General features: G+C 34.2%; 1 protein-coding gene across 5 annotated transcripts in view; it reads right to left on the bottom strand.

Annotated features, from left to right (window-relative positions):
• UBR3 (ubiquitin protein ligase E3 component n-recognin 3) overlaps positions 1-20212 on the bottom strand; it is a 135965-nt gene that overhangs the window by 52398 nt on the left and 63355 nt on the right. For 3 of the 5 annotated variants that reach the window (XM_084892284.1, XM_084892286.1, XM_084892285.1), the window contains exons 18-26: positions 19422-19563; positions 16124-16220; positions 12086-12227; positions 9493-9597; positions 7939-8112; positions 7713-7745; positions 4399-4859; positions 2044-2132; positions 283-432 (exon numbers count right to left, since the gene is read on the bottom strand). In XM_084892284.1, the coding sequence (XP_084748410.1) occupies positions 283-432; positions 2044-2132; positions 4399-4859; positions 7713-7745; positions 7939-8112; positions 9493-9597; positions 12086-12227; positions 16124-16220; positions 19422-19563 (1393 nt within the window). The remainder of the gene's footprint in view (positions 1-282; positions 433-2043; positions 2133-4398; positions 4860-7712; positions 7746-7938; positions 8113-9492; positions 9598-12085; positions 12228-16123; positions 16221-19421; positions 19564-20212) is intronic. The other 2 variants (XM_084892287.1, XM_084892288.1) reach the window with 1 other exon arrangement.

The following is a 20212-nucleotide window of genomic DNA, read 5'->3' as shown; positions in this document are numbered from 1 at the left end:
TAGCTACCTAGCATTGGTAATACACCATATCATTTTAAGGAAAAAGACTGTAACGTATAAAGATCTCTTTCTGTTAAAAAGTTCTTCCAACTCATGTCCAGCAAGGTCAGATAAAACCAGATTAAGAATCTTTGCTATACAATTCTAAATCGACCCTTGTTATCTACATCTATAGTTATATCTAGACAAAGTTATAACTTCCATTCAATACAGATATTTATTACTCTGTTGTATATACTTTATTTCTAAAATATTCCCACTGAAAAAGTACTTTAATTTTACCTGAGGATGCTTGTAACAGAACAACCAATCCTGTAGGTCGGTCTTCAGAGGAAGGGCCACTTTGGCCACAAATAACACAATCATATACTGCCTCAGAAACTTGTGGTTCTGCTGTGGCGATCTCCATAGGAATATCATTCTCAGGAGAATCTGAGAGGAAAAATCTCTCTTCAATGAAAATGTGGGGAAAAACTTAGTTGAAATAATTTGGAGCTTCAATACCAATTGAGGTATATTGTAATAAAATTATGGAAAAATACCTTGCTAAAATAAAATGTTTACTTAGAAAAAGACAAAATATTCAAAGAGTTGATATAATGAAAGACTTTAAATAATATGTTTGTATTAAAATGTATTATTCACAAACAAAACTGAAAGGAAAAACACAGAAGCAAAGACATTTGTATTAAAAACACCTTTCAGACATTATAATTTAAGAAAATTGTTTTAATTTTCTTTGAGGCACCTCAGAAGGAAAATTTATTGACATCTCAGCTCTTGGGAAAAAATCGCAATATTTACTAGGAGATAAAAGAGAAACCAACTATTCCTCCTTTATTTATTCAGTTAGGTTTAATAAGAATTCATGGAGCCGAAGCCGGTTTGTCTCAGTGGTAGAGCATCGGTCTGCGGACTGAAGGGTCCCAGGTTCAATTCCAGTCAAGGGCATGTACCTTGGTTGCGGGCACATCCCCGGTAGGAGGTGTGCAAGAGGCAGCTGGTCGATGTTTCTCTCTCATTGACGTTTCTAGCTCTCTATCTCTCTCCCTTCCTCTCTGTTAAAAACCAATAAAATATAAAAATTAAAAAATTTTTTAAAAAGCCCAAACCGGTTTGGCTCAGTGGTAGAGCATCGGTCTGCGGACTGAAAGGTCCCAGGTTTGATTCCGGTCAAGGGCATGTACATTGGTTGCGGGCACATCCCCAGTAGGGGTTGTGCAAGAGGCAGCTGGTTGATGTTTCTCTCTCATCGACGTTTCTAGCTCTCTATCTCTCTCCCTTCCTCTCTGTAAAAAATCAATAATATATATATATATATATATATATATATATATATATATATATATATATATATATAAAAGAATTCATGGAGATAAACATGTATCTAATAGTTATTGAAAGTGAGGAAGGCCAAAATAAAGCTTTGAATAATTCCCAGTATTACAGAAAAATAAAAAGAAGCCAATAAAGAAATCAGAGAAAAAAATAATAATACATAAATAGAATGAAAATGGTAGCATAAACACTGGTACACTGCCTCCCACAATCACATCAAAATTACAACTAAAATACAGAACAACCATCATTCAGAAGCATCTGAAATCTGGCTGAAGGGAAGTCCTACAACTGGAGGAGTAAAGAAGAATGCACATTGAGACTATGGGAGAGGCAGGAGCACAGAATGGACTAGTCCGACACCCACACCTGGCATTTCGTTAATCAGACATCATCCAGAACCACAGGAAAGCTGACTGACTGGAAATTCTAAAACTAGAAGGAAAGAGAAAACCACAAGGAAAATCAGAGGAGCTGTAAAGGCCTGAGGTACGGAGACATCAGAAAGAACTTTCTAATTGCAGCTATTCAACAACAGAATGTACTTCCTATAGTAAAATTCTGATCTTCCATCACTCCATTGTTTACGTAAAGAACAGAAATAATCTCCTTGTAATGTTTAAAACTTATGGAAGATTAGACTAAATAGTGCCCAAAATAATAACTATAATTATGAAAGTTCTAAATTAATAAATCTTGACTTACCAACATCCATTGCAGTTTCCATAAAGCTTTTCTGTCGTGAAGCAAACTCTGCAAGCAATTTTTGCTGCCTCTCTCTAGCTTTTTGTCGCCTAAATTAAATAGAAATAAAGTGATAAGTACCAGACATGCTAAGGTTTATTTGCTCTCTTTTAGGAGTATATAATGTATGAAAAGGCCTTTGTACAGTTAACAGCAATAGGAATTTGGGATCTAATGATTTTTAACTCAAACAAAATGTTAATTTTCTTATTTGAAAAGTGTACTGTGATTATATAAGAACTAGAGGCCCGGTGCACAAAACTGATGCAGGGGAGGCGGGGGTCGTGTCCCTCAGCCCAGCCTGCACCCTCTCCATTGTGGGATCCTACCTGGATCAGGCCTAAACGGGCAGTCATCCCTTTCACAATCCAGGACTACTGGCTCCCAACTGTTCACCTGCTTGTCATGTAAATTGTTATTTATAACAATCTATAATAATAAAAGCATAATATGCTAATTAGACCAAGCTGGGGCTTCAAGGGAAGCCCAGGTCCTGGGTGCCTGCCGGCAGCTGGAGGGAAGCTTGGGTCCCAGGTGCCAGAGGGAAGCCAGGGCGGGCAGCTGGGGGAAGGAAGGCCTATTTTTGCATGAATTTCATGCTTCGGGCCTCTAGTTCCTATTATAAAGAACTAATAGAGGCCCGGTGCACAAAATTCGTGCATAGGGGTTGTGTCCCTCAACCCAGCCTGCAAGCTCTCCAATCTGGGACCCCTTGAGGGATGTCCGACTGCCCATTTAGGCCCACTCCCAACTGCTTGCCTGCCTGCCTGCCTGATCACCCCCTAACCACTCCCCTGCCAGCCTGATTGATGTCTAACTACTCCCCTGCCAGCCTAATTGCCCCTAACTGCCCTCCCCTGCAGGCAGGGTCCCTCCCAACTGCCCTCCCCTGCCAACCCAGTCATCCCTAACTTCCCTCCCCTGCCAGCCTCATTGCCCCTAACTGCTCTCCCCTGCTGGTCTGGTCCCCCCACAACTACAAACCTGGGTCCCCCCCAACTGCTCTCCCTTGCAGGCCTGGTTCTTCCCAATTGCCTCCCCTGCTGACCATCTTGTGGCAGCCATCTTGTATTGACATGGGGACAGACATCTTTGACCACATGGGGGCAGCCATCTTGTATCTTGGAGTGATGGTCAATTTGCATATTACTCTTTAACTAGATAGGATGAGAAATCTGGACTTTCCTATATTCATAATATTCCAAATCCTTTCATCTATACTTGTAACATAATGAAATCACATCAACAATAAAGTACAACTACATATGTGACTAAAATTGCTCCTGACACAGTTACCCAAAATGACTTCCTAACTATAAGGTCAAATGGAACAGCCAATCTTCTCTGAACTTTTGCAGCACTTAACAATGTTGAGAACTTTCTTCCTTCCTGAATCTCCTCATGATTTCTCTAATGCCACTCTCTGAAGTTCTCCTCCTATTCTAATCTAGCTTCCCTTTTCAGTTTTGTAGACACTCCTTCCTCAGTCACTCCCTTTAATGTTTTCTTCTTGAGTCCTATATTAAGTGTTCTCTTACTGTACACACTCTTCCATATACAAGGTTTTAATTATTACTTATGTGCCCAAATCTGTAGCTATAACTCAGAATTCTCCCCTACATGTCAAATTTACTTGACTGGACATCTTCACCTGGATGAACCCCTTAAACTCAGTAATGGACAAAACTGAGCACATCAATTTTACTGTTAAGCCTGAGTCTCCTCCTATCCTCCCTTATCTTGATAAAAAGGAAAATCATTCAAGAAAGATTTTTTAAATTTTATAAATATCAGGATTTAACAGCAAATTAAAGGCAATCTCAAGTTCCAAAAGCTAGAGCTATAAGTATGTTTTAAAACATTCCTTGCTTAATAATCAGTGATCACACATTGAAAAGAGTGGAAAGGACCAAAAGGAACTAAAATAGTCTGATTTTTATTTTCAGATATATTTAAAATATATTTTTAAATTTTCTGTACTCATTTAAAGTTAAATTGATAAAAGTTTTTGAAAACAGCAGGAGAGTTATTAGATTCCCATGGTAATTACAGCAGTTGCAATTTTCCACAGAGGCCTATAAGTTTAAGGCAGTAATTTAATGCTGGGGTCAGAAGCCTTGTTTTCTCAACACCAACTAACTCAAGCATACTACACACACAAGCACCAACTACGTTTGGTTCCATTTATCTTACAAAGCATTAAGCTATGATTATAGATACTAAACACCCAGGTCCTCAGATAGCCAATAAGGGAAGCTATATCAAATCTTTAACTGTACACTTCATGTTAAAAACAGTAAAAATAAAATAAATTACCTTTCTTCTTTGTCCAATGTTTTCTTCTCTGCTGCAGTGACTTTTCTGGGTGGTACAGGAGGGGTCACTTTTCTACATATCTCTTCAACGATACGTTTGTTCATTCTGCTTTGCAATGCAGCTTTTAGTAAAATTCTTTCTACTGCAGTTATACCATCTCCATGACTATATTTAGGAATTTCTGGTTGGATCAAAATTTCTGTGTCATCAAGCCAAGGAGGATAGTAGGAGTTTTGTTTTCCTGAGAGTTTGTGGTGAAGTTTAATTAGCAAAGACAATATGCTTTCTTTAATTTCCAAAATGGCTGTAGTTAACTGTGGAGCTGAACCAGGAGCAGACCATTTACTTGAAGTTTTAGGACGAACCACCTGATTTGCTTCATTGCTGCTACGATTGATGATCTCCTGAAACTTCTTTCTACGCTCTGCCACTAAGCTGAAAACTTGGGCTGTACCAGAATTCTACCATTAAAAAACAAAAAGAAAGAAATCAAAGAAGTTATTCAGTGCCGAGTTTAAAAACATATTAGTACTATTGATACATTTTCCAAGGGGAATGTTCAAAGTTTCATGCAGATATGTTTCAATAGATTTTCTTTTTAAGAAATCTGACTCTTTACTAAATATACTTAGACTCACTCAATCTGAAAATAACAATGAAGAGAAGAAAGGAGATAATCCAAGATAACACCTCTTTTGCAAACTCCTGAATCTATCTATCTACTAGAGAAAACAGACAAAGCTTGAGTAGTATCTATAGTCATATTAAAGAAAATTCATAAATTAAGTTCCTCATCAGTTTTAAAAAAAAGAAAAGCTGTTCTACCCAACATTCTTTCAAGAATACCATATTTGCCCTAGCTAGTTTGGCTCACTGGATAGAGCAACAGTGCAAACTGAAGTGTCCCAGGTTCAGTTCTGGTCAAGGGCACGGACCTTGGTTGCAAGCTTAATCCCCTGACCACACCAGCCCTATCACCCCACGGGCACATGCAGGTTGACAACCAATCAATGTGTCTCTCTCACATCAATGTTTCTGTATAGGTTTCTCCCCCTCCCTTCCACTCTCTCTAAAAATCAATGGAGCCCAGCCAGCATAGCTCAGTGGTTCAGCATCAATTTATATAACAGAAGTTCACGGTTTGATTCCCAATCAGGGAACATGTCCAGGTTTTGGGCTTGATCCCCAGGATGTACAGAGGTGTATAGGAGGCAGCCAATCAATGATATTCTCTCATCATTGATGTTTGTATCTCTCTACCTCTATCTTACTCCCTGAAATCAATCAAAATATATATTTTTTTTAAATAAAGATCAGCCGAAACCGGTTTGGCTCAGTGGATAGAGCGTCGGTCTGCGGACTCAAGGGTCCTGGGTTCGATTTCGGTCAGGGGTGTGTGCCTTGTTTGCGGGCACATCCCCAGTGGGAGGTGTGCAGGAGGCAGCTGGTCGATGTTTCTCTCTCATCGATGTTTCTAACTCTCTATCCCTCTCCCTTCCTCTCTGTAAAAAATCAATAAAAATATATATTTAAAATAATAATAAAAATAAATAAATAAATAAATATCAATGGGAAAATATCCTCAGGTGAGGATTTAAAAAAAAAAAAAAAAAAAAATACAGCCAAAACCGATTTGGCTCAGTGGTAGAGCGTCAGTCTGCGGACTGAAAGGTCCCAGGCTCGATTTCGGTCAAGGGCATGTACGTTGGTTGCGGGCACATCCCCAGTAGGGGGTGTGCAAGAGGCAGCTGGTCGATGTTTCTCTCTCATCGATGTTTCTATCTATCTCTCTCCCTTTCTCTCTGTAAAAAAAACAATAAAATATATATATTTTTTAAAAATACAATACTATACTAATTTCTAAAAAGTGTCATATTTTCCAGTGAAGAAAATTATAAATTAATTTTTTCTACATTAATAGGAACTGCTAATTAATTTCATTTTTAAGGAACTTCAAACATTTAAAAATTATTTCTAACATATATGCTTAAAATTATTCATATGAAATATAAAGATGAAAAATCAAATTGATGTGCTTCATATTTGAATGATTATAAATTGTTATTTGAACAGATTTTTAAAAACCATTTTTCTTAATTTAGATATAAATAGCCTTTATGCTAAAGCTGTCAATCTGCATTAGAGCTTTTAGAAATCATTTTTAATTAAGATACACATTAATTTGTTTAAGCAAGAATAAAAAGAATGCTCCAATGTTTTGATTAGTTAAATTATAATATACACTATTTTTCAATAGTCCAAACTGTTTTTCTAATTTTTTTAATCCTCACCAGAGGATATTTTTCCATTGATTTTTTTTTTTTAGAATGGAAGGGGGCAGGGGGAGAGTGAGCAAGAGAGAAACATTGATGTGAGAAGACACATGGATTGGTTGCCTTCCACATATTCCTTGACAGGCCCCTGACCCAAGCTGGGGATTGTGCCTACAAGCAAGGTATGTGCCCTTGACTGATAATCGAACCCGCAACCCTTTGGTCTTCAGGCTTATGCTCTAACAACTGAGCAACTTGGCGAGTGCCAAATTGTTTTTCAAAGTAATCTCTACCAGCATAAGAGGCAAATGCTGCCTCTTATAAAGGTTCTAATATTTTAATAAAAACTATTTATGATGTTCACAGCAAGAACATGTTGTCAAAGGCAAAGAAATCTCATACCACAGGACTCTACTATGAGAAATGTCTGATTCAATGTTCCCTACTCACAAAAATATAGATTGTAGGCATTAGGTGTTTAAGTTTAATTATTTGACATGTCACTGCAATATATTTCACTTCTGCTTTTTAAAAATTAATTAAGCTACATGCAATGAGAGCTGATTTCCAAAATGAATCCAAATATACAATATATGGAGTTTTAAGATTTGAGAGCTTATTTTACCAAAGTTAATTAATTGCCATAATAAAAATATTATAAATGGGCATGCTACCGGCAATTAAACATCAAATTTATTTTGATTTAGGAAACATTTATTTTTAAGTTGTTAGTAACAATGCTAAATGTAAACAGACCCAAATGTGCTGCTTATAATTAATGTAAAATACTACTAATACTACCAAGAAAAACCCACTATTAAACACTCAGTATTATTTTTTTAAGTTCAATATTATGAATTTCCTTTAAAATTATTCCTAAATCACTATATTAAAAACACACACGTATACATTAAAGAAACACCTCTTTAAATTTAACCATATTAATTAAACATACATATACACACACAAATACTTGAGTGTTTATCCACATTTCCGGTTAAAGCCATATTGCTAGTTAATGCAAATATCACATACATCTACCTCTCTTTGAAGAACTTTAGGCCTTCGTGAACTCTGGCAGATTAAAGGAAAAAGAGAGGTGAGGCAGAAGCTGCTTAGATATGTCAGAGAAAAGAAAAGACAATTTATAATCACCTACAACCACATTTATTTTTCTTTTGGATATCACAGGATGACCTAAACAAGATATCTGTGCGAACATAACATAAAGCCTTTCCTTTTTTTCTTTCTCCCTTTCCACACTTACATGTAAAGAACCCAAGCCATCAGAGCTGGTACTTGCAGGTGAGTCTCTCTTCACTTCAGGAGCAGTCTCTGGAACTCTCACTCTAACATAGTTTATAAAGTGTCGCATATTGGCTACTAAATTGCTGCCAGGAAACCAACTGTCGTGACAACGTTCTGGTCCACACACTGATGCCTAAAACATAAACATAATGAATATCAAGCCTTGTCAAGTCAGGTCTAAGGTACAAAGGAGATGTAACAAGCCCAAATAATCATCCACTGTCTGTCATATTCATAAATCCTCACAGCTTCATCCACAAATTATAAAGAGATAATAAAACCAAATTCAAACACAAATTAAAGAATAAATTTTTCAATACTAAGATAGGTAAATTCAAAGGAAGTCAGCTAAATTTCTCCTGAAAAGTATATTATAAATCTGAAAATACTTAACAGTACAGAACATTTTTCATCGCTCATTAGTATAACCAAATAATGGTAATATGGAATAATTGTAGAAGAATGTGTGAAAAATCAACTAAAAGTCTGACCTAGAGTTAGAGGAATCTTAATGATCCTTTAATATCTATGAAAGAATATATATTGATTCAACTGCCTAATCTTTTTATTTGTTTGTTCTTTGCTGTTGTGTTGTATTTTGTCGTTTTGAAGGGAGGGAATGAGGATGTCTTATATTTTAAAATCAATTTGTAGAAACAATTGCTTTTATGGAATGATACTTCTAAATTCCTGAAAGATCTTAACTTGTATACTTAAGTATTTTAAACATCCTATATAATAAAAGGCTAATATGCAAATAGACCAAACAGTGGAACAACCAGTCACTATGACGTACACTGACCACCAGAGGGCAGACACTCAATGCAGGATCTGCCCCCTGGTGGTCAATGTGTTCCCCCAGAGGGAGCGCACTCACCAGAAGCCAGGTTCACAGCTGGAAAGCACAGCAGTGGTGGCCAGAGCCTCTCTCGCCTCCATGGCAGCACTAAGGATGTACAACTGCCGGCTTAGACCCACTCCCCGGCTCAGACCCTCTCCCCGGGGGTCTAAGCCATCAGTCAGACATCCCCTGAGGGCTCCCAGACTGCGAGAGGGTACAGGCCGGGCTGAGGGATGCCTCCCAGCCCCTGAGTGTAAGAATTTCATGTACCCGGCCTCTAGTTCTCCCATAAAATACGATTCATTTCATTAACTTAAAATCTTAACCTAAAACATTTGCTTCTCAAAAATAATCCCTAATCAAATTATTAGACTTTCTAGACGAAATGATTATTACCAGTAATCAATGTTATTACCATAACACCAAAAATTCATTAACTACTTTTCTCAGATTTACAGATTATAAATTTGCCAATTTCAAATTCAATAATTCTTCAAGTAAAGTGTAATGTATCAGTGAAAATGCTAAAAACCCCTGAATTTAAAGATCAAAAACAGCCTTTTCCAGTAGTGGATAAGATCATATATAAGAAGATGATTTTGTAAATACATTTCAAGATGACATATTACCTGTTATAAACTTTAATGTCTAAAAATATATGAAACTACTTACTTCTTCATCTGATTCCTCATCAGATGAATTTTCAAGTCCTAATTCAATCAGATATAACACCATGCAGAGTACGTGTTCTGACAGATTTTGATGATCCATTAAAATCTTTAAAAAGGGAGAAAATACCTCATAATTACTTTTTTCCACAAAATATACATTTAAATACCCAAAAACATTTTAATGTCATAGATTTTAAAAATAATCATATATATGTATATATGTATATATATATATATATATATGTATATATGTATATATGTGTGTGTGTGTGTGTGTGTGTATAGCATGGTCAAACAAACATGTAATAAAGCTACATCTTGATGAAAAGACAAACTAAACCAAAAGTACAAGTTCCCTTGCAAGATCACATAGTATTTTAAGCAATATCTAAAAAATAAGAGTTCATTGAGTTCCTAAAGGTTAACACATTAAACAGTCCACTAAATCCATTATATAAATATACTAGCATCTGAAAAAATAATTTAAAGAGAATATTTTACATCTTAATTTGCTGACTCTCTTCTACTGATGACAAGGATATCAGAGCAGCAGTAAGAGTGGGTTGAAGGCTGGGAGGCAATAGAGGTCATCCTTTTAATCTGCTACTTTATAGAGAGGAAACCAAAGCTCAGACACACATTCAGTTGTGTAAGCAAAACTAGAACACAGATTTCTGACTCCCAAAGAATGTCTACCATTATTACACTGCCTCCTCTCAATAAATAAAATATTACTAAATTCAAATAAATTTTGGCTTGAAATCCTGTGACATTCTATCTTACAGCTTTAATTTCATAGCTAAGGAAAAAAAATCATTGTATTAGATACTGCAGAAAAATTAAAGTGACTTTTCTGGGAAATTTTATTAACATGTTCTATATTAATGTTTTAACAAGCATGGCAGGAGAAAAAATGTTTTATTGACATTGGCTTTTATAAAGTTGACTTGCCAATGCAATGTCAATTATAAAAGTTTTTTCTATAAACATTAAATTAAGAAAAGCTATTACAAAGTTCAAACTTTAAAAAATGTTTTCCTAATAACCTTATAACAACTAAACACTCCCTTTATATTTTTTATAAAATACTATAAAAATAAAATATAAAAATAAAATAAGCAAGCAAATAAAAGGTTGGAAAATATAACTTGAGAGAACATAAGTCATTCACAGTAAGACTTTAATTTTTAAATCATAAATTATTGACTTACTACTTATTAATTATAACAGTGCTCAGATTCACCATCTGAACTAGTTATTTAACCTCTAAAACTCAAAAATCATACCTGAAAAATAAAAATAACAATTGTAACTCATAAAATTTTTGCTAAAATTAAACAAATGTATATAAGGATATATAAAGCATTTGAAACAAAATCAAGCACTAAGTAAACATTCAAAAATGTCTGATATTTGTAAAATAAATACAAATATCATTTTAGTATGGAAAAATATTTTACTTTTTTAATGAAGAAAACAAAAATTTAAATCCTGTTACTGAATAATCCTCTTGGAAATTAATAAAAATAAACCATGTAAGATATTTTAAAACACACATCTAAAATCTTAACAGAAATAAATTGAAAAATTGCTCAGGTGGAAAAGAAGGGAGACATACAAAAATCTAAAAGGATTATTCCTTTACTAGTACATAGTAAATATTAATTTAAAAAATCGTGTTTATTTAACTAAGTTTAATAATATTTTCTTAAGTAATTAATAAATGTGTATGTAGTCATTGGAAATGTGCATAACAAATATGGTTATTTTTCTTTTTATGCCTTTTAATTTTTAATTTTTCAAATTCTAATTAGGAAGGACAGTAATTTTTCTTTGTATCTAATTATATAATATGTTTATATTTATAGGTACTTTGTAACTGTCTACAGTAATTTTATCTATATAACATGAGTATAGTTCTTTTGTCTTTCATCTCTTATCCAGATTACATCATAAATATGCCTGTTTTATATGCATACATATACTCCACAATATTATGCATATAATTTTTTTAGTACACTATTAAAGTTAGCCAAATAAATAAGTCAGTTTATGTGAGAAGAGCCAAGAATAAAACAAATTCAAGGTAAGAGAAAGTAAAAATATCATCTTTTGAGTTTCTAAGGTCTTTAACAGAAGCAAAACCTTAATGTGTCATATAGGAACCCATTCACATCCCTCTATGTCACATTCCTGGTAAGAGTTAAAAAAACAAGAGAACAACCTTAAACACAGTGTGACTGGCCCCATTGGCTGTCATCCTAGTTTTGTCATTTTAGTGGCTACTGGTGGTTTTTTGGTCCCTGTTGTTCATTCCAAACTTCCAGTAATCTCACCATATTACACTTCTTGTTCTAAAGAAGCCATTTATAAATATTCCTAATCTGAAACTTGGAAACTATAGTTATTCCATTATTTTTAACTTAGAATGCATAAACATGTGATTACAACATATCTTCATACATCTTAAATGTATAAATACACTTTGCTTTATAAATGGTACTTTCACATAAATATAATCCTTTAGCACTTCTATTTGAAAATTATGGAAATGAATTCTAATCACAATCTTTCAATTCAAATCACTACTGTACCTTGTAAAGCAGAGTGAATAGCACAATATGTAAAGTTTTACAGTGCAATAGTCTCATGAGGCCTTTATAGCTGGGATGGAGTGGTGTCCTTTTCTTATAGGGAGGCCAAGGATTTCCAGGGAACTTTCCATTCTGTTTTAAACTGTAAAAATAAAACAAAACTAAAATTAGATGATAGACTCAAGATTAAACTATAGTATAAACTGTGTTTTATTGTCATTAATTTTGTCACATTTCATATGCAGTATTTTTTTTTAATCCTCACCTGAGGATATTTTTCCAAATATTGTCCACCATTTTTAGAGAGAGTGGAAGAGAGAGAAAAAGACAGAGAGAAATATTGATGTGATAGAAACACATTGAGCTGAAACCAGTTTGGCTCAGTGGATAGAGCGTCGGTCTGCGGACTGAAGGGTCCTGGGTTCAATTCCGGTCAAGGGCATGTAGCTTGGTCGCAGGCACATCCCCAGTGGGGGATGTGCAGGAGGCAGCTGATCGATGTTTCTCTCTCATCGATGTTTCTAACTATCCCTCTCTCTTCCTCTCTGTAAAAACTCAATAAAATATATATTTTTTAAAAGAAAGAAACACATTGATTGGTTGCCTCCTACACGACCTAACCAAGGCCCAGGCTGAGGAAGAGCCTGGAACAGAGATACGTGCCCTTGATCAGAATCAAAAATAGGACCTGTTGGTCAGCAGGCTGACACTTTCCACTGAGCCAACAGGCTAGGGTTATGCAGTACTATTTTTAATCAATATGCAGTACTATTTTTAATCAAAAAATTTAAATAGGCCCTTGCCAGCATTGCTTAGTGATTAGAGCACCATCCTGTGCACCAAGGGGACTTGGGTTCCATTCCTGGTCAGGGCATAAACCCAGGTTGCAGGTTCAATCCCTTGTCAGGGCACACAGGTGGACAGGAGGAAACCGATTGATGTTTCTCACATCAATGTCTGTCTGTCTGTCTGTCTCTCTCTCTCTCTCTCTCTCTCTCTCTCTCTCCCCCTCTCCCTATTCCTGTCTCTCTCTCCTTCCTTCCCTCCTTCCTCTTCTTCCTCCCTCCCTCTCTCAATGAAAAAATACATATCCTCAGATGAGGATTGAAAAAACCAAATGAACATTATTATTGCCTTCTATATTGGATAAAAATGGGTGGAGAGAGCTAAAACTAAAGTTAAATATGAATGGAAAAATGTTAACAAAGGAAAATAAACGGAAAGAATACAAAGTAAAGAGCTAGGCAAACAAATTTCCAGTTGTGCCCTGGCCAGGTAGCTCAGTTGGTTTGAACATCATCCCCAAACGCCAAGGTTGTAGGTTCAATCTCCCTTCGGGGCACATACAAGGATCAACCAATGAATGCATAAATAATTGAAACAACAAATCAATGTATTTATCTCCCTTTCTCTTTTAAAAAAAAATCAATAAAAATATATTTTTTTAATTTCCAATCATAATCACTGAACAAAATAGATAAGCTAAAAATTCCCCAATACAGCTCGGAAAGCTGAATAAAACATAAAATATAACCTTTTGAAGGCATATTTGAAGCACAAAAGAGAAAGCAGAGTTCTCCAAAGTAATGGGAAAAAATTAACAACAAGCACTAACACTGTGCTTGCCAATGGTTTTCAAGGTGTTTGAGACCTCAAGATCTCTCACACAAGGTTCAGAGACGGAACTGAGGACCCACATAAAGTTGAGACCTGAAAAGCTTTACCTTCAATGAAAGGATAACTTATAATGAAAAATAAGAAAGTTTGTCTCTTCTGTGATGGAAAAATAACAGACTCCCAGGAAGATAATAATCATGAACTTATATGAATTAACAGCAGACTCAAAACAACAAAAGGCAAAATCTAAGAGAATTACACAAAGAAACTGACAAATCCACATCCTTAATAAAGGACATTAACATACTTCTAACAGAAAGCCCAATAAAAATAAATTGATAAGGATTTTAAAGATTTTTAACAATACAATTAACAATCTAAAAGAACATCCATTAATTAGAGAGTATACATAATTTTAACTAATTTTAGAATATTTATAAAAATTGAAAAACCAGTAAGATACAAAGTAAATCTCAACAAATATAAAAAGAACTAATATACAGATCACAATCACTTATCACAAAGCAAATAAAACTAGAAATCAAAGATAATCCCAAGCCCCAAACATATAGATCTAAACCAAGTTTCTCAACCTTAACACTAGTGACATTTGGAACCAGGTAATTCTTTGTTTGGGGAACAGACCTAGCATCTACTAGATGTCAGTAACAACCGCCCCAGTCAAGTGTCTGTGAAGGACAAAAATCATCCCAGGTTGAGAACCACAGGTCTAAATGAGCTCAATTAAAAGTCTATGTGAAAAATAAAAGATGCAATTCTGTTTGCTTCACAGAGGGCCTAGTATATAACAAGCATTCCATAAAGATGTATTGTTAAAATTCTCCCTTTAAAATTGATTATAAGACTTTGAAAGTTTCAGCCCAATCCTAGTCCAAATTTCTATTTATTACAATGTAAAAGAGAATAAAATTTACTATTCATTTAATTCTTATCTAATACTCAAATGACCAGCCACCACCACTGCCTCCTTAAAAAAAGGCAGAACCATTTAAAACAACAGTATTTAGAAAGGCCACATTAGGTTTTTCCATGCAAATGCTATCTCCCACCCATCTTTCATTTTTCAATGTGAACCACTCAAATTTGTTTATTCAACTAATATATTCTGATGCCTACTATGTGCCAGCACCGACAAGAGTTATTAAAGATGTAAAAGAGATATACAGACAAAAGTATCCTCCCTCAAGGAACTAACAGTACAGTAAAAGCATACAAATGTAAAACTTTAGACAATAAAAAAAACTGTAAAGCAAAAAAGCATAGGAGCAAGTAGTTATAAAACCACATGATAAGCATAGAAAGACACTGCTATGAAAGCAGGAAAAGGGGAACCTCAGACTATCCCCCTAGTGGTTTTAGAGAAAAATAGGGAGAAATGCTGATGAGTAAACCAAACCAGGTTTTGTTTTTGTTTTATTTTGGGGGAGGTGTATGGTAAAATTTGGCACCAAAATTTTCTTCCAACGTATCTGCAATGGAATTTAAATTCAACATATCTCTGTTATTACAAAGTCTGGCAAAAGAGGAGTTTCAATTATACCTAATACATTTATACTTTGATAGTTATCTGGACACTTACTTTTTTCAAAATTAAATCAATTTAAACTTGTTTTTAAATGTTTACCTTAAGCTTTAGAAAAGCAAAAATAAAATATGATGTTCAAAAATATAATATTAATTATGGAGGTTTAAAAATAAGTGGGAATAGTACATTTAAAATAATATACAACATACAAAATTGAATTCATTAAAAAGATATCCTTCAAACTTTATTTTCTGCAATCATCAACATTTTAAACTACTTTAAATACTTACAAGTAAAATTCATTTTATTTTGGCTATTTTCCCAGTTAATAGCAATATTACCACACTTTTTGATACCCATCATCTCTGATGTCAGACAATTTTATTCTCTTAACTTGTGCCTCCTCTAGTGGTTTAAAAGTAGAACAACACAAAACAATCTTTGAATTCCACTCATTTTATGTTTTATAAAATTTATTTTTATAATATTAAAATCAGATTTTGGATCAAGATTTTGAGAACATAAATCTCAGCCATATTTTTTAATATTAAAATATTTTCTCCTTTAAGGACTGACAGCATACTTTAACCCTTTGCACTCCGCTGTCCCCTCTCAGGGGACATCGGAATTCTAGCATATCACTCGGATGTCCCCTCTCAGGGGGGACATTGCAGTTTATTAGTGATTACGGGGAATTGAGTTAATTCAACGCACGTTTCCACCGCAAAGTAGTGTCGAGTAGCTGGTAGCCAATGTCCAGAATGGTTCGGAGTGCAAAGGGTTAATTAGAGCATATCACATTTGTGCTATAATTGAAGTGTTTCTATATAAATACAAAATGTCCTTTATTATACTAATCAATATAATGAACTTACAATGCTGTATATCTGTCCATTGCAGACTGCACATCTCTACGGTAAACTGTTCGAAGAATGACCATGACGGGGTCAAACTCCTGATCCCAGACTTCAGCTATTATTCAAAAGAAAGTAGAAACAAAACACTGACTTCATAGGAAAAAGCCAATCTCTAATTATTAATTACATTTAAGTATATTTTAAATTTAAAAGACAGGAGAGTTTAATTCGATATATTTGCTTTAATAAGCTTGATGTCATGAATAATTTCATCATTATGAAAGTCCTCAAGTTCACCAAGAACTAGTGAGCAAAAATTTTTATATGATAATACCTCACCATAAAAATTTAGTTCACTGGGTATTTTTTGTAAATTGTCAACTAGAAAGTGAGAAACACAATGCATTAACACTTTTCCAAAGTTGTCATGGTAATGACATATTGAAATTGATCTCCTTACCTTCTCTATAATTAGGAACCACTATCCTATGTATGATGGTACGCAAGATGATTTTTAAGTATTAACTGTACAAACCTTTTTTAATAATTAGATTAACATGTATTAGAAAAATGTACATTATAAATAAAACCTGTGATCTCACTAATAATCATGCATAGGATGAGGCAAAGTTTTAAAAAAAAAAAGTAAACCAATTTAAGAAAATGCAGTATACTATGTATATAATAATGGAAATGATATTTAGATGTGGCTAAATCTAAATAATTCTAGAAACTGCTACCTCTTTCCTATATTAAGCTTTTCCCCCCCTCTCAGTCTCTGTAGCAGAATTCTCAACATTTAAAAACATAGTAAGAAGCTTAAGATTCTTCCTACATATCTACTATAATTACATCTTTCTGTCATAAGAAACTTTTAACAGTTGTTCCTATTTTATTTTTATTTTTTCTTTATTGATTAAGGTATTACCTATGTGTCCTTATTCCCCTATTGCCCCACACACACACACCATACTCCTGGTGTTTGTGTCCACTGGTTAGACTTATATGCATGTATACAAGTCCTTTGGTTGATGGCTCCCCCTTCTCTCCTCCCTCCCCTACTTTTCCTCTGAGGTTTGACGGTCTGATCAATGCTTCTCTGTCTCTGAATCTGTTTTTGTTCATCAGTTTATGTTGTTCATTATATTCCACAAATGAGTGAGATCATGTGATATTTATTTTTCTCTGATTGGCTTATTCACTTAGCATAATGCTCTCCAGATCCATCCAAACTGTTGCAAATTGTAAGAATTCCTTCTTTTTTACAGCAGTGTAGTATTCCATTGTGCAGATGTACCACAGTTTTCTAATCCACTCATCTGCTGATGGGCACTTAGGCTGTTTCCGAATCTTAGCTATGGTAAATTGTGCTGCTATGAACATAGGGGTGCACATATCCTTTCTGATTGGTGTTTCTGTTTTCTTGGGATATATTCCTAGAAGTGGTGTTACTGGGTCAAATGGGACACGCTATTTGTCTTAAAATATCTTAATTATGATCTAAGATCCTTAAGATAGTCCTTCACAAAGACTTTTGCTACTGTTTCTATTATCGTTTATTGTCCTTCACCTTTAACTCCATTAATTTGTAAAATTAAAATGCCAATGCTTTTATTAGAATTATGAAACCATAGCAATGGAAGAAAACCTTAGTGCTTAACTAGTCCAAAAGGCTTCAAACAGTGTTCCACTGGAGCTGAATCTCCAGAGGTTTAACAGGGGCCACTTTGGAGCAAGGAGGTACCACAACAGACAAGAAGCTATATGTCCACTACTCACACACACCTTTATAAGAGTTGGGCTGCTTGTAGCAGGTTTGTATAGCAGATTTACTTAAGGCTTAGTTCTCCAAAATTATTAAAATAAATAAATAAATAAAGGCTTATTTAATCACTTTTGAAAACCTAAAAACCATTCATTTTGCAAATAAATCAAATCCAAAGATAAATTTTCTCAACATCACACAAGTAGCTAATACAATTCAGTACTGTGTTTGAATATGACACCCAATTTCTTGACTCTAATCTACAAATATCCAGTGCTCCATCTCAATGTCTAAAACTTTATTGTGTATGACAATAATCTTGAAGAGCTTGTTAAAAAAGCATACTCCTAGAATCCATCCTTAGCAATCTTAATGAGAGCAGATTTGGTTTTCAATAAGGACCTCAAGAGAGTCTGACAGAGGGAATTCCCACCACACACTTTAATAAGCACTGCACTATACAAGAACACCACACCCCTTGGAAGCTCACCTAAATTTTAGATACAAAAAGCTTTCTGCAACAAAGAAAAACTTTTCCTTTAATGGAATATATCCCAACCAGAAACTTGGGATTGTTCTTGGTAAACTCCCTGAAAAATCCCACACAATAAGGCTTATTCTGCTGTTTTGCCAAACACAGGACATACTATTTAAATAGCATGTAAATAGTGGGCATCAGTTTTTTGTTTAGAAAATGAGTATTAAGGAGGTCATGAAGCATGTAACTGTTATTTCTTTCAAAATTTTACCTTATATTAGAGAAAATGTGAAAGTGAAAAAGAAAAGACTGTGAATCAAGACTTCACCTACTCTTATCAAACATGTTATCTATAAATCCTGGGGGAAATCTTAGAAAATCAACCATTTAAGGAAGGATTCTGTTTTCAAAATGTAAGAAAAATGTTTCAGTATTCTATGTAGATTTTGATTTTACCTGCTTCAAATTAAAATATGGGTGGTAAGCCCAGACCGGTTTTGCTCAGTGGATAGAGCGTCGGCCTGCGGACTGAAGGGTCCCGGTTCGATTCCGGTCAAGAGCATGTGCCTTGGTTGCAGGCACATCCCCAGTAGGGGGTGTGCAAGAGGCAGCTGATCGATGATTCTCTCTCATCGATGTTTCTGACTCTATCCCTCTCTCTTCCTCTCTGTGAAAAATCAATAAAATATATTATGGGTGGTAAGAACTAATTCCAAATCAAATTTTGAGAGCAAATACATTCAAAATGTTTTAGGTATATATTTTGTTTTATAATTTGTGGTTTATTTACAGTTCATTAACTTATAAAAATGAACTAGATACAGTTCATATATAAAGTTCCTTTTATAATTCAGTCATATAAAAAGCTTTATTATAATATAAAAACCATAGATTTGTAAATAAATAATAGCAATATCACTGTATACCATAAAGTACAAACATACATCTATTAGAAAGTTGAAGAAAAAACCCAAAAACAGAATAAATAATAGGCAAAACATTTGTTTTCAGTATACACAACTTACCTTCAGGAAAACTGATATTTAAAAGAATATTTATGTATTTAAACGTACCTTTAGGAGTATACATGCCTTGTTGCATAGAACCTCCAGGTTCAAAAACAGGAGCCTTAAAATCAGCTACAGCTGATAAAACTGATTCAAAGCTATAACTGCCTGGAATAATGCCACTTTTGGGATTGGGATTTTCTGGAATATAATGTATGTGTCAAGAAAAAAAAAATTCATGACTAAAAGCAAGCTTCATAATCTTACCAAGGTACCCAGTTTCTGTTTTTGTTTAAAAGGCAGAATTATCTGTAATATATGAAGTTGGCCACAAGAGGGCTATATAATTCAATAACTTTATAATTGTGAATTTTAAAAATATTTTTAATCTGGATGCCTACTAATAAAGTATATGCTGAAATAGTCCCCAAGTATATTTCCCCAAAACAAATTAATCAAATTTCAGAAGAGGAAAAATAAAACTCTAAAAAAATTAATTTATATTTTCATCATTTTGAAAATGTGTGCTTTCCCTTAGAAAATCAGAGAGCAGACTAAAAATTAACCAAGATTTTTATGAGTAAAACACAAAATGTCATCCTCAAAGTAAAAAGAAATAGATGCTAAGCAAATTTTTTAAAAGAAGGAAACCAGAAAACCACAGATTCTTTCCCACTGGTTTCACATTAAAGTGTACAATTCCTTCAAATTCAAAATTTCTAAAATGCTTTTGCTCTGTTACAGCACTGATACACAGTATATAATTATTTCAAAAATTTCTAAAACAACGTCAAATGGATGCTGCTTATGAAAAATCTTCAATGTTATCAAGTAGGAATTTCAAGAGGAGTCATTTC

This window comes from Pipistrellus hanaki, assembly GCF_964339955.1.
Source record: "Pipistrellus hanaki genome assembly, chromosome: 8".
In the NCBI taxonomy this organism is placed as follows: domain Eukaryota; kingdom Metazoa; phylum Chordata; class Mammalia; order Chiroptera; family Vespertilionidae; genus Pipistrellus; species Pipistrellus hanaki.
This window is presented reverse-complemented; position numbering and strand designations above follow the sequence as displayed.